At 35.9% G+C, this 16,755-nt stretch overlaps 1 protein-coding gene across 1 annotated transcript in view; it reads right to left on the bottom strand.

The window, feature by feature from the left end:
• Window positions 1-16,755, bottom strand: part of amon (prohormone processing protease amontillado) — a 322,809-nt gene that overhangs the window by 44,531 nt on the left and 261,523 nt on the right. Inside the window, exon 8 of the mRNA XM_083137814.1 lies at window positions 10,005-10,180. Within this exon, the coding sequence (XP_082993940.1) occupies window positions 10,005-10,180 (176 nt within the window). The remainder of the gene's footprint in view (window positions 1-10,004; window positions 10,181-16,755) is intronic.

The raw sequence follows: 16,755 nt of genomic DNA, 5'->3' as shown, positions 1-16,755 counted from the left end.
GCATATTTATAAACTAGAAATATGTAGATTATTATGTGTAAAATTTCGATTATGTACTGCCAAGTATACATCGGCAATATACTCGAGAACAAAATGTGTTACAATCATACTTGTTCTACCCTATGTTGTCGAAATTAACAACAGCACTGGAGAAATTTAACTGCTAAATAAACCCACTGAATAAGCCATCTGGCGCACTGGCAGAAAATGTTACGGAGAGATATGCAAGGATAGATCAAAAACTCGTGTTGTTTGCTTAAACAGATATCCGATTGGCTACTAATAAATCATGATCTTGTGTTAATTTGCTGTTTGATCGAAATCGAACCATTAAAGGTAGGAATAATTTATTGTATGTTGGTGATGATTTGTAACATTGCGAGAGATATCTTGTGTAACAAACTTCAGGAACGACATATTTAGATAACCTAAATGATTTAAATGTTGAATTACGTTTGAAAGCCCTACGTCCTTGCACAATATTATTTCTAATGGGTAGAATCTGTTTAAATTATGCAAGAAATAGAATTGTTTTTTCACAAAGAACTTTGTATGTATGCATATCGAATGTAAGTTTATAATCTGAGAGTTCATTTCTACAAATCTCAAAAAGACAAACTATATTTTATACTTGGAATGTTGTTTTCAGATAATTTCCGATAATTTGTTTCGCTTCTCTTGTACAGTGGGATCCATGAGTATTACCGTGCAAATTGTCCATGACTATTTTGATAATTTTTTTCTTCCACCCTGTGTGTGTTTTAAACGATGAATTTTTATGTATGCTGGTGCAGAAGTTGTCAACAGCTTGTTTTGAGTTTTATTTTAATTCTAGAAGCTCTTATTGGGTCAAATAAAGTGTACGAATATGGTGATGGACAATTTGCACGGTAATACTCATGGATCGCAGTGTACATGGTAATTTTCTCCCATGCTTAGAAAACGAAATTATTTTGATATTTTCATTTTAATAGTTCTGCACTTATCAGTGGAAATGTTTATTGAAGTCATGCATAAATTATATTCTATGATTCTGAGCCGGGTCTATGTTGATAAGGAGCAGAAATAACATAGGCGAGGTTTAGGAATACAGAATTAATAATATTGTTCCTTTTCATTCTTGAGGAATCACCGGCTCTTTACATCTATTACAAAATCGGTTTCAATATAAAACTTTAACGGCATAATTTGTATTCATGTCCAGATATTATTAGAATAATTAAATCAAGAAGACTTAGGTGGGTGGATTGATCTTGCCCAGGATAGGAACAGATGGAAGGCCTGTGTTTCTGCAGCCACACGGGTTTAAGAAGGCTAGAGAGTTAGTTAGTTGGGAGTCTTATAGAACAAATAAAAATTGTGGTTAAATATCAGTGAATTAGCATGATATAACATTTCATAAAACAACACATGAGACATTAATCACGATTTAATGGAAATGCTACCACGTCACTTTTATTTTTACTACAAGCTAACTTTAAACCTTTCAGGGCTGAGGCAGTGCATAAATGGATTATCATATATCAGCAACCACAACTGCAGGTACACAACACAGCCAATCAACTAAAAATCTATCGATACCATTATTTCCTAGGCAGAGAGGACAGATTTCCGATAGACAAACTCCCCCCCTATTCCACAAAGGGGTTGGACTAATGGGAATCGGAAACCACATGCTGGGATGGGGAGATGCAACCGGCAACTATCAATTTGTTGCATCTGGTTGCAGAGCGACTCGATGTCCAGAGTGATTCGCGGCCATCAAGTTTAATTACATGAGCAACAAGACCCAATCTCGGTAGGCGCACGTTTCTCATGCTGAGCCATTAATTTCAGCCTCCTGCAACCTTCCTGATGCATTTGCAATCCAATACCGGTGCATCGGGTTCAATTACGGCTAGTTTCAAGGTTGCAGACTGTTTTTATTGCACCACTTTAGTCTCCTCTTCAAAGCAAACTTTAATTTGCTCTAATTGAATGCTGTACATTCAGTATTTTTACGTTACGACATGAAAACATTTTTTTATTTATATTGTATTTGTAATTAACGCTTTTTGCAGTATTTCCCATATCAATGTACTGTACATAAACTTACATATTTCTTTCTTACTTTGTCTACATTATTTTAAAAGATCCACTCTTGATACAAATAACTTACATTTTCTAAAAAATGATAGCAATATATAGGGTGACCCATAAGTCCATACCCATTCATATATCTTATGTATCTAGTGTATAGAGTTTTCTGTGTGCTGTTCTGCATCATATTATGCGATTCAAGGGCCAGTAAACCACATCTCATATCTCAATATCTCATATCTCGATGAACTTGGAATCAGAGATGAGGTTTGGTTTCAACAAGATGGGACTCCGGCTCATTACACCCATTTTTCCTAACAAATGGATAGGTCGTGGTTCTGAAATATCCCGGCGCCTATGTAATGGCTCGCAAGAAGTCCGGACTTGATAACGTTTGAACATAACTGACATTGTGTCGAAACAACGTTATAATTATAACGTTGAGTTCAAGGCAGCTGTTACAGCGGCATTTGAAACAATAACCCCTGCTATGTTGCGAAAAATGTCTCACAGAACATGGCGTCGCATAATATTATGCAGCGAGAATGAAGGACAGCACACCGATACACTGGACACATAAAATATGTGAATGGGTAGGGACTTACGGGCCACCCTGTATATATCCGACTGTAAGGTTAGGTTCACAAATCAAAGATTCCAAGCACTGTGGAAGAGGAATTGCACAGTTTATAAGAGTTTGATAGAATGTCTCTCTTTCTTGTATGTGCCTATTGCACTCATATATAATATTTGTATACTCGTATCTTCCTTATTGCCACATATACAATTTGGGTTTTGTACAATCCGAATCTTATGTAAATGACTCTTTGTAGTTGTATTTCCTGACATAAAACGAATTAGTAATACTATCATATTTCTTGTACTTTTTACTTTTGCAAACCAGGGACTGATTCTATTGTGATCAGCTATGCTCTGATAAAAAATTAAAACATAAATACTTTCGTTAAACCATTTCTCGTTATGCGTCTAAGGTTATCGTTAATAAGAAGTAAGATTGCTTTAAATGATGGTCATGCCATCTGGTGTCGAGAGCGAAGTACACAGTTATGTTCTCGTTCATTTACATAGAATCAGAAGAGCTGGAACCTTCAATGTGTCGTGTCTCTAATATAGTTTTAAGTGTTAAGCAAATTCTTATTAAATGCGACAATTTCACTTTCCGCAGGCAGACTTTTAATCTTCGAAACTGTTTATTATCACCAATTGGAGATGACGACAGAGCTGGTCCCTTCCACCGTCTGTGAGGAAGTTTTTAGTACATTCTTGCCTTTTTAATGTCTTGTGTTTGTGCTGTGCAGGTTCTTTTGCAACTTGTACTTGTAGCCTTTCTCAAGGAACTTTTTACACCCCGTTTCTTAACTCATAGATAAGGATTTTAAATAAGAGGGTATTTCTCCGTATACATTGAAGGTTGCAAAATGGCCATATGTGCAAAGCACCCAACAATTTTACTTCATTTATTAATTCTTTCTATCCTAAGATTTACAGCTTGGTACGGTAGAGTTAATGAATTTAATAGTACCGCGTAATTTATGCAGCACAATTATGATGCAACCATTTCAAAGTTTTGGAAAACAAACAAATTTTAACTTTCAGTAAGAAGAATTAAAGACTAATTACACGAAATTATATAAAATTCTACTTAAAAACAATCAAATAATATCGGTCTAATTAGAAGTTGGACAAACATGCTGTATAAAGATGTGAATTGCTGTATACTAGGTGAGGTGAGTGGACAAATAAAGTGTGTCAAGGTATCAAGTTCTGTGAGAAAGTGATACCTTCTATCATAACTTTAAACGCGCAATAATCTGATAGATTCAAAACTAGTTTATTTCAGTTAAACAAGATGGAGAAGTCATTAAAGCAGTAACTGTCACCAGAAAAATTGCATTTTTGGGTAAAAGTTCGTTTCCTCATTACCATTTCCTTGTTTGTTTCTTTGTGGCCGGTATGGTGGTGGGCGTGATACCGTACGCCGCCTTCCGATGTCGCCACTGGATCTACAGTTTAAAGTGAACACTTGCCTCCACTCTACCTATCTTTAATCTCATTGATTTTTACAAAACCTATGTCAGTGTTGCTGCAACACTACCTAAACTTTAGGCTCATTGATTTGAAAAAAAAAAGAAACAATTTCATTATTGCTTCCACTCTATCTAATTTTTAAGCTCATTGATAAAAAAAAACGATTTCAGCATAGCCGACACTCTATCAAATCTTTAAGCTCATTGATTTTCAAAAACTATTCCAGTGTTGCCGCCACCCTACCTAATATTTAAGCTCATTGATTTAAAAAAAACTATTTCAGTGTTGCTGCCACTCTATATACTCTTTAAGCTCATTGATTTAAAAAAAAAAAACTATTTCAGTGTTTCTGCCGCCCTACCTAATCTTTAACGTCATTGGCCGAAACCATTGCCTGAATGCTCTTCAGTCACTCTAAAGTACCCTTCTAACTCATTGCATTCCACCAATGACTAGTATTGATTCGAAGTGTATCTCGCAGCCATATTTCGATCACCTCTCTGTTACAGTGGTAACGCCAGAAAAAAACGAATGGGAAGGTCTTTGGATATTTTCTGGGGAGGAAGTCTAGTTAACATATTCCTTTTATAGAAAAATGCACATTTGGGCTAAAAAGAGCATTTATTTATCTGTTTCTTTATTGTTTACCGCTCCTCCTGCCTCCATTTAGTAATGTAACTGATCTGTTGCTACATGTCTGTGATAACAAGAACGCGAAGAGTGCTCAGTCTTAAAACCTTGCACAATTGCTCATTATTTACATTCGTCTGTGTTCGAGTATGCAACGCAAATGAGGATTATAACGATGAAGAGATTTTCTTGTTACAGAAGACTGTTTAATTTAGAGGAATTTATAATTTATAAAGGGCACATTTCCCACTCCTTAATTTCGTCAGTGACGACGTATGATTGAGGTTCCACAAAAGGTGATTCGTACGAGAAACATTCAGCACATGCAATTAAATTATATAATTCCCTGGAATCGTACAGAAGTAAGATGTTCCTTTGGGCGTTCTTTTTGCCAGCTGAAGCATCAGGAAAAGAAAACTAATTGCTCCAACTGGAAAAGGAGACTTAAAGCGATGAAACTTTGAGGGAGGAAAATACAATTGTACTTCTGGCGAATTATATTTTTGTTCTTTATTCTCCCTTGCCGTTGACACTTTGTTCTCAAAATAAACTAGCTTATCTCCTCAACTTTCGGAGAAAGGAAGCAATTTTCTCACTTGCCCCGGAGCAAATGTTAAGGATTATTTTCTGTAGACGTTTCTTACAGATATTCTCTCCGCTTTTTCATTCTTGAACACAAGGAGGAAAACCAAGTGACGGAGTTGGGCGAAAAATAACGTGATTGTTAACTGGGAGCAAATCCTCTTACAGCATCCGTGAGATGATGGCGGGGAACTTCTCCAAGGTCGGGATGGAATTCTGGAATCCCATCGTATTTTCACGACGCTCAAGATGAAAGAAGTTGACGATATTTCTTCCCCAGGAGATATGTCTGTGTACTCCCATGTCTTGCTGTAAACGCCAGTGGTATTGTTGAGAACACCTAGGCAATTCGATCAATAGATCACCTTTGGACGAATCGCATTGGGTCTTTTGGTGTGATAAACTGCTTAGAAGTGGTGCAGTATTGGTGAAATTTGTGATGGAGTACTTTGTGCTCGAAATGTACCTTTTAGGCTTAGTACAGATAAAAATTCTGAAATGGATCTGTTGCAGATTAAAAATAATAGAGGTGGAAATGAAATAAAATTTGAGAAAGGATTCGATCAATTACGAAGGTAGAGGAGGATTAAGTATAGAGTGGATAAAGTTATGGAGGAGCTACGTACATGAAAAACAGAGGGAAAAGCAATGGAAAACCAAGAACTAAGTGAAGAAGGAAATAGTGAAGGATATTCGAGGTGAAGTGGAAAGAGAAAGAAATGAAGCAACGAAATACGAATTTACTGCGACAAGTGCTGGGTCCCACTCATTAAGGCGGGTAGTCAGGATTTTAACTAGCTTTCGTCCTTTCTTTTACATATATTTCAATTACTTTTTCTTAGATAATCAGAACTAAAATGAACAACTTAATATATCACTAATAAGTGCTTTGAAATTATGTTAGTGTATACCAAGGAACGTGCTACGAAACTTGTTTGATTTGGTTTATTTTACTTCGTTCTTCTGCCACTTTTGGCTAATCGCGACGATAAGGTTGAGTGATGATATGATGAAATTAATTAAGGGACACTCACAAAGAACACCCATGCCCAGGCCGTGATTCGAACCTGGTACCCCTGGCTGTGCTACGTGACTGTAGCCTGGAAGGGCTTTTTTTGTTTTTCCCCTCATTTCATTTTTTTATCATCCATCATCCCCGTTGGGAGACAACTGACAAATGAGTCTTCGTAAACGTTTCCTAAGTTGAGTTTCCAATGTGTACAAACTTCTCCACACCTGAATTCCCTGCAAACTGACAATTATCCGTAACCATTTATTAAAGTGGCCCGCAGGTTAGTCACATTACTTTCCGACCAACCCGTGCCGCTTCTGAAAAGGCTTTGATATCTCCGATTCCGCCACTCTCCAAAGACATCTCGCACAATTCCCCTTGACCGCTGTCAGAGTTATCAGCAGACAAACTTATATAACGCCTCCATTCAATAACATCCTAGCAGGCACATCCCCGTTATTCATATTGAAGAACGGCATCGCGAGATAAGATAAAACAAGGCAAAGTTCTGGGAACAAACAGAGAAGAAACTTCAGCGTTTCCGAAGGTTATTTATCTTCCATCCATCCGCTCCCTTCTCACGGCGCTCTCAGTTCCACATATTGCTTCCTTTGTTTCTAGATAAGCAGAGGGACCGTTGAAATCCCACATAAATCTCCAGTAGAGCGAGCATATTGCTTTCCCGAGATAAGAGCATATGGTCTCAAGGTTAGCATCCTGAAGGATTATTTCTGCTTCTTTGGAGCATTTCGAATAAAGGAGTGAATTTGCTACCATCGGCTGTTTCCTCACTATGCACTCTAAAATCGCTATACAGCTACAGGTTTTCATCTGTAAATTATCTTTTGAAGTGGAAACTTGAGTTTACTAAATAAACGCTAAGGACTGGATTTGTACAGTGGGATCCATAAGTAATACCAAGCAAATTGTCCATCAACCATATTCACTCACTTTGTTTTACATAATGAGACAAGCCGGCCTCCGTGGCGGAGTGGTTAGCACATGCCAAGGGTTCCGGGTTCGAATCCCGGCCTGGGGGTGGATGTTTGTGAGTGTCCATTCATCGATTTCATCATATCATCACTCATCCCCATCTTCGCAAATTAGCCGAAAGTGGCACAAAAAGCGAAGTAAAACATAGCAAATCAATCAATCAATCAACATAATGAGAACTTAAATGATTGAAATAAAAACACCAAACAAGCTCTTTACCAGCATACATAAAAATAAATGTCTTAAAAACACCTAGGATGCAACAGGAAAAAATCAATGAAAATAATCGTGGACAATTTTCCGAGCAATACTTGTGAATCCTACTATACAACAGCGTATCACATTTTTAAGTTGGGAAACTTTTCTGTCACGTTGATGCATTTAAGACGATCATGGGCTAAAACCGCTAAAATATAACTTTTTTTATGTCGTTTTCTTCTTAATTGAAAAAATCATAACCAAGTCGCAAAAATTGTTAATATTCTGAATGTCCCTATGTTTTATACTATTTTATTAACAGTAAAACTACATCCTTTTCCAGTTAAAGATACACGAACACCAATGCTTGATATTGTAAACAATATATTTATGGATTATGCAAAGAGCCAGGGTAGTTATGCATTTAAAATACCAAAAATATGCATGCAAATATGCACTACAAGATGCAAAATATGCAAATAAATATGCACTTTACAAAAAAACCATCCTTTTTTAAATGTTGTCTTTCAGGTCCTGCCAAAACCTACATGTAAACAGATATTTGTTCCTTTTTCAGCTCGTACGATTTAGCATGTCATGAATGTAAAAGTTGCAGTTCTGATTTCTTCCACACTCTTATTAGGGCCCGGATATGCAAGAAACAGCAAATTGTCCATGATATTTTCATTAATTTTTTTCTTATATCCTACCGGTTTGTAAAGAATACATACATTTTTGCGTATGATGCTGCAGAGTTTCAATTCTTTGAAGCTCTCATTGCATAAAACAAAAAGAATAAACATAGTGATGGACAAATTGCTTGGTAATACTTATGCATCCCACTCTACATTCAGCATGGTTATATTCACATAGGCTTATATAGATGGTTCAAAGTTAGCCGCTGGTAACAATGGAGCAGCAATATATTGAAATAAACTTATGTAATACAAATTCTACCACTACCAACTATACTCACTGCGCAGGCATATGCTCTCGTCAAGCCATATTCTACGTATATGTAGGAACAGAACCTGAAGAGGGTCAACGTCAGTTTTTACACCCTCTTCGATCTATAATGGGTGTCTACCACATAAATTGGCGCATTGGCAAAATATTTTTCACACTAACCAACCAAGATTTTGACATAGCATTTTATGGATTATTAAGCACTTTCTATCTTTGAAGGTCTTGAAACAAGCTGCCACAAGTAAAAGCAACAAGTCTTCTGATCGCAAGCTTTGTTTGTTTGAGTTGGTGTTTAAAGTCCACTTCATGCACAGTAAGGCCAATCGGGACTGGACCCACAGTTTGAAGTGGGACCCGAACCACTATGTGCCTCCACCGGGTATCAAACCCGGGACCCCTTGATTACAAGGCCCCACAAGCTTTCTACATATCTGTACCCTAAGATATGTTCGCGTTTTGATTGATATTACATTCGCCTGTAATATACTAACTTCAATATAAAAATGTATGTATGTGTGTGTGGGTGTGTATATTTGTTTGTTCCGGCATAACTCTCGAACGCTGCGGGACGGCGTAGGTTCGAATCCGGCTCTGGTCGGAATTTATTCGGCCTACGTATAGGGCCGGTGGCAACCCACCATCGTGAGGAAATTGGGAAGCTCCGAGTGAGTGAGCGTAACCTGGTCAAGAAGACCTACAACAACGGCTGGGGGTTCGTCGGGCTGATCACCCGTCACCCCAACACTGGTCTGAGACCTCCACGCTATAACAGGTGACGGCGGAACAGTGTGGGAGGGAGACCAGCAGTCGGTAGGTAAGCCAAGGCCCGCCATGGTGCTGTAGAGCTGTAGGGTTATGTTATGTTATGTATGTGTGTGTGGGTGTGTATATTTGTTTGTTCCGGCATAACTCTCGAACGCCTGGAGCAATTTCAACCAAACTTGGTACACGTATCACTTGCAATCTGGAAATAAATACTGTAGGGGTAAGACACCCTGGCACCCCTAGGGGTGGGTGGGAAAGGGTGACATGTAAAAACAATCGAGAAACACCGATATTATATTCCGCACAAAAAGACATCCGTGACTCTATGCAATCCGCACAACGAAAGTGTTTCTCGGGTTGTCTAACATTCAGGCTGTGTTGCGAATGGAATCCATAGTTTTCGTGACACTCCCAATGCGGTCCATCTCCAAGTTCATCACCTATCGGCATGGCGGGTGAGAGGGGGTGAAAAATAAAATGCCACAAATGACCTAGATTAGTGCGGAATCCATAGTTTTCGGAGTCGCTAAGCTAATTGGTGACATTCACGATCACATTTAAAATTAGTTACATTTTACACTATAGTTAGAATTCATTATTTTCCTGTCTAATACAAGATTGGGATAAATAAACACCCGGGCAACGCCGGGTAATCAGATAGTTTCCTATAAAAATCATCGCAATTGTAATCAACAATGGAATAACGGACATGCAACAAAGCAGTACTTACCTCATTAACCCCACGCACGATAGCCCTCATGGTAGCGTTTCGCGGGCCATCCACTGTCTTCCCATCATCCGTGGGTCCCCATGAAGCGCTGTAGATGTCAATCAGATTCGGCTCATGGCCCATAGAGTTCGCCTCAATCAGGTCTGTCATATAAGGCTGATCTAACATCCTAATTCCTGGAAAAAAGTAATATCACAAATTATTATCCGTAATGTTCCTCTGGCATGATGGGTGTATAAATTTCAACAGGAAATGAAGAAGATGGATGGAGAAAATAGTTTTATGGTGCTGTTACATTTTCGTGACCCTACTAAATAACATAAGAGTAGTTGCATATTTATGGTAACATAAAACTTTGTAATAAAAACCATTATTGCCTTATAAAAGAAAGGTTTTGAAGACAAATGACGTTAGGCTAAATCAAAATGTTCCTTCGCTCATCCCCCTTCATTTTTTTTTTCTGACGACAAGGTCACAATTGCATGACTAAGTGTTGCAGCCTCAGTAATATGTTAATAAGCAAGGGTACACACACTAAACCAGGTTTTGATTCATAAACGAAATCCCTAGGCGATTATATTTTGGTCGACACTGCAATATGACAGATTTGCTTTCGTTTTAAGATAATTACGTAAGCTGTTTCACAAGCACAATAGCTTTAACGCAGTGGCGGCGATTTGGTTAAACTGGGGGCGGGGGGGGGGGGGCAAGGACAGTTTGCTTTTCCTTGGTAGATAAGGTTTAGCATAGCGCGAGAGCAAAAGTGGCACAAAGTAGAGGGGCTACTGCCCCCCCTCACCGCCCCTAATCGCCGCCACTGGCTTTAAGATAACAACTTTTCTCCTTAAAGAAGATGCATTTCAATGTAAGTAGCTAAGCTATGCATAGGCTTTTCCCCAAATCAAAAAAGAAAAACAACGTACGGTTCAAATTAAAAAATAGTTGCATATGGATATTGGAGTAGCTAACTGTTTTACAATTGCTTTGAAAAAGTAATTACACTCCTACACGCAGAGGTGCCAACTTCGAATAAATATTGGTAGTGAAATCTCTGGATGAGAGGTGTGGTTTCTAGAATGGTAATTATCTCAATGATGAACTTGTATAGCTCGAAATAAGGGGTTGGCTTCGACAACAGATCCCCAATTTCTACCAGACAGGCATCCTGAAGCGCTGGGATACATGTCTGAAACGGAGGGCAGATGTAGATATAAAGCATCCCTTTACGTGAGTCAGGCTTTGCATTCTTTCTTTTCGACCATTCCTCGTATATCTGTCCAAAAATCTCACTTTTTCTTCCTTCGTGATTGAACTATTGGCTTAAGCCCAATTTATGCACAGAAAGACTAATTGGGACTGGACCTACAGTTAAAAGTGAGATCCGAACCACTATGCCATGTACTTCCACCGGGTATCGAACCATGGACCTCTTGACTTCAAGGCGACGGCGTTATCACTACGCCATCGGGGAGGCTGTTTCGTCCTATCTTATCAATAAACCCTCATAGTCACGATTCATCTAAAATATACAGGAAATAGCATTAAGTAACCAAGATACAAACCAATACGTAAGGGAAAGCCATTTTAAACAAGTTGCATCTTTTCTTTAAGTGATCTCTCTCTCTCCTAGGGCATAAGATTTAGCCTTCTAGATAAAATGACACACTCTCATATTCTAGACGGTGATCTACTGAGCGCTCAATGTATCATGTCGGCAGTTTCGCATAAATAACACCACAAGCACAGCTGGGGCAATACTATTAACTTGACGCACACCCGTCTGCAAGAGGCCTTGACACACAGGCATATTTTTTGCGGTGATGTTACTCCAGGGACGGTGATACGAAAAGATGGAAGAAAATTCAGCGAGAAACGGAATCAAATACGCCGTTTCTGAGATAATCCTGAAAATACCGTGTTCTTTACTGGGGAATACAATGGCCTAAAATGACAACATCCTATATGGTAAAGCAGGACGGGTTTTGTCTACGAGAACACGACTTCATAACTCTACCGTAAGATGGCATCACTAACAGAGTAAAAATTTTGCAGGTTAATTTTTCCCCAGATGATAGTTTTATCCTGATCTCCCATAATATATTTATTATTAATTTTGTATGTTTTTGAGCAAAACAAACTGATATAATATAATGCTTATAGGATAGATTTTATATATTTGACGTTTATGTAAACACGGTTGTTATTTTTAATATCTAATATAACATCTGACTTAATGGATGTACATTAAGGCTTTAACTCCCATATCACTTAGTACGAGAAAGTCATTCATTCATATTCATTCATACTTTATTGGTTTTAGCTGTTATAACAGCTCTACACCAAGTGTCCTAAAAATATGTCATATATGATACTGTTACATCAAATTACAAATTTTGAATATATATATACAGTTTTCATATAGGCTACATCATATCATGCAAAATCTAAAATTGATTATAAATACGATTGTTATATCTGGTGACTATATCAAGTTACAGATTTTGAATATTTACAATTTTCATATTTCTATATTAATATCATGAAAAAATCTAAAAATGATAAATAGAATTGTTACATCTGGTAACGATATTAAAGAGGCTAAAAAAGTTGGGAGAGATATTCCTTTTCTTATTAAATTCTTGAATAAGATCCCTTTGAGTGGTATAAAGTTGACATTGAAATATAACATGATTAGCATCTTCCTGGTCTAGATTGCACTTGCACATAGGTGAATTAACTACATTAATTTTATATAAATGGTGATTTAAACGTATGTGACCTGATCTCAATCTTAGTATTAAAACTAAAAACTTTCTGGGTATATTAATTGTATAAAACCACGGAGTCTTATTGTTTAAATTTAGTACATTTTTATATGAACGACCCATATATGTAAATTTTTGTTTGACCCATATCTCCCAATCTTGTTGAATTTTGTTTTTAACTCTTGGTAACATATCTGTATATGATAATAATATATTCGTTCTGTGATCCATAATTCTTGCTTCTTTAGCAGTTTTATCTGCCACTTCATTATAATGGAACCCTGAATGTGCTGGCATATATGCAAAATGAATTGTCCTTCCCTCTGTAGTTAACGTATCATATAATCTTATTATGTAAAGCACCAATGCTGATGCCTTATATAACTTTTTATATGACGATTGTACACAGTACAAAACACTTTTAGCATCTGTTAATATTAGTATCCTTTTTTCTGGAATGTTATTGATGTACGTCAATGCACGATATATTCCATATGCTTCTGCCGAGAAAATAGAACACTCTTCAGGTAGTCTAAACTTTTTAATATTTACATTAGAAGAGTCAATAAGAGCACATCCTACTTCTTCTTTATTTTTTGATGCATCTGTGTATATGAATCTATAATTCGACCAATTTTGTAAATATGATTGAATATTTGTATAACTTGTTAATGAAACATTTCTTACTGGTATTTGGTCATATGAAATTCCATAAATTGGATGTTTGCTATGCGTTAGTATTGTTGAAAATATATCTTGAAATTCTATTTTACATTGTAGGAAAGTTGAATATTGTCCCTTTATTTTGTTCTCTTGATATAAAATCCATTGGTCTTGCATAAGTTGATTTACTGAATGTTCTTGTGTTCCCCAGCACTTGAATTCAAATTTATTTGTAATCCATTTGCATCTATACTTAAAAGGTTTCTCTATGGATTCTAAATAAATCCCAACATTGGGAGGTGAATTCATGAGTTCCAATGATCTCCTCAAGACTTTCCTTTCTAAACTATATATTTTGCCTAGAATTCTTTCTGTAGCATTTCCATATATGCTGCATCCATATTCTAACTTAGTCCTAAAAAGGTTTTTGTAAAATAAAAGCATTATTCTTGGGTGAACACCCCAATTAGTATTTGCTAAAATCTATAGCATGCTGAAAAGTTTTTCACCTTTAACTTGTAAATACCTTATATGATCCATCCACGTCAATTTTCTATCAAAATTAATTCCTAAATATTTTATTTTATTTTGAAATGGAATACCAGCAATTTGTGTCAACGTATTTGGAAATTAATGTTCACTTTTGTTATTAAAACATACAGCTGCTGACTTGTTCTGTGATATGATAAAAGTTCATTCCCTCTAGCCAACATTTCACTTCATAAAAAATATTTTCTATTTTCTGAATACCTTCATATGGGTTACAAAATGATCCTAATATACACAAATCGTCTGCATACTGAATTATTTTTATTGTAGAATTATGAAATTGAAATAATCCTCTCATATATATATATTAAATAATAATGGACTCAGTGGGCTTCCCTGAGGTAATCCTTGTGAAGTGGTACGGGGCCCACTAAGTGTATCCTGAAAGCAAAATAATATTTTCCTATTTATCATCAAATTCCATATTATCTTCCTAATTATTTTCGGAGTATTTGTCCGATTTAACATATCAATTAATATATGAGGATCAACGCCATCATATGCACATTGTATATCGTATCTATAAAGTGAGCAAACGTATATTGTTTCTTATACATTGCATTTTGAACATGCAATGTTAATGTTGCTAATGCATCAATACAACCCTTGTTTATGCTAAAACCAAACTGATTTGGATAAAAATATTGTTCCTTCTCAAAATACCACTCTAATCTTTTTAGTAATAATCTTTCAAATATCTTTTCAATTGTAGGAGCCAACGTAATAGGTCGATATGATTCAGCTTCTTTTGGATCTTTATTTGGTTTAAGCATAGGTAGTGTCACATGTGTTTTCTAGTTTTGTGGTAGATTTCCATTTCTCAGAATATTATTATAAATATTTACAAGTACATTTAATGCATTATCCGATTGATGTCCTATGATTTCATATGTCATTTCATCGTATCCTGGGCAGTTGATTTTATATTATTTAGGGTTTCTCTTAATTCTTGCAATGTTATTTCCGAATAAATTCATCACTGGAACTTATATTATTTATAATCTCATTTTTTTTATTTCTATACATAACAAGGTGTTGCCAAATTGTTGTTATAGAGGAAACTCTAGTTTTATGTCCTTTCCTAAGATAATTTATTTTTTTCCAAATTGTGTTTGTTTTAACAGATGGTGATAAAGATTCACAGAATTCTTCCCATGCTTGCGTTTTTGCTTTATTAAATATACGTTTTGCTTTAGCTATTGCTTGTTTTAAATTTATCCAATTATTTGGCAAAGGTTGTTCAGCAAATATTTCAGACAATCTTATTCTTTCTTCTTCTGCATCTTGACACTCATCATTCCACCAACTTATAGTAGGAAAGTTGTTTTTATTATTAATTTTCTTCCGTTCAGCTACAATATCCATTGCAAACGTTATTAATTGTAAATAACGTTGACACGTTATATTTTGTTCCTGTTTAATATCTTCCATTGAGATATAAGAGTCCAAAATTACAGAATATAATTCCCAATCGATGTTTTTAACCTGCCACCTTTAATTGGTAATGAATATATTTTAGGTACTGAGTGAGCATCATTTAACAGTGTATTGAAAATTGGCAAATGATCACTACCCCTATTCACAAAATCTACTTCCAAAAACAATTTATTTATTATATTATTTGACACAATAGTTAAATCTATGGCTGTTGGTGATTTACCATTGCATGGATAATGAGTAGCTGACCCATCGTTCATGAAATGTAATGATCGATCATCAACCCAGTCCAAAATACTACATCCTAATGCATCTCTATAGTTACAACCCCATGCTTCATGATGAACATTCATATCACCTGTGATAATGACATTATCCTGGACATAATATAATAATTCATTAAAGTGTGTTACTTTAATATGTTGAGATTTATAACTCGATGGAATATAAATTGATACTATTGTACACTCTAATGTGTTCATCTTAATTTTCACTGCTATTAATTCTATATTAAATAATTTTATCAACCCTAATGATTCTGGTAATGTTACTATCTTAAATTTTATACTTTCATGTATATATAAAACTACACCTCTTGTATCTTTAGTATGTAAATTAGATATTAACTCGTAATGAGGTATATGATAATATTGATGCTGTCTACCACGAAATTCGGACAGACTCAATATACCTGGATGATGCTCATCTATAATTTGTAATACTTCTAATCTTCTAGCTGTAAATGAATTTATATTCCATTGCACTATAAAAGACATACCTATTGATCCTCTTCTACAAGTTTAACTTTCTGATAATATTGCAATTATCTTTCCTATAATTTGTTGCATTGAAATTAAAATCTTCTGTTTCTTCCTGGAATCATTTAAATCACGAACTGATTCAATCATGTCTGGTAAAAGGTCCAACAATGACTGGTATATTTCCTTTTGTCTACAAGAAACTGATTTACGATCTGAATATCTTCTGCAATTTATATTGTACATATTTTGTTCTTGCTTACTAAAAGGGGATTCTCTCAAATATACTGGATATTTGTATTTTATTTGTTCTTTTTCTGTGTCTGATGAGGATGAAGAATCAACATTCACATCCTTTTTGTTTTCCCGTGGGAGTTGTACAATACGTCTTGTAGCCGTTTTCATAATCTTCTTTGGAGGTGATGTAACAACTTTGCTGTATTGTACTCTCATTTTTTGACCATTATTCTTTTTCGATATTTTCTTCTGTTCCGCCATTTGAGTTACAGAACTCGCACAATAACTCTCTCTGCCCTCCTTGCAACTATCACTTGTTGGTGCATTCTTCTCATTCACATA

This window comes from Lepisma saccharinum, chromosome 16 (assembly GCF_977018435.1).
Source record: "Lepisma saccharinum chromosome 16, izLepSacc3.1, whole genome shotgun sequence".
Classification (NCBI taxonomy): Eukaryota; Metazoa; Arthropoda; class Insecta; order Zygentoma; family Lepismatidae; genus Lepisma; species Lepisma saccharinum.
Note: the sequence above shows the minus strand (reverse complement) of the source record. Positions and strands in the feature narration are given on the sequence as shown.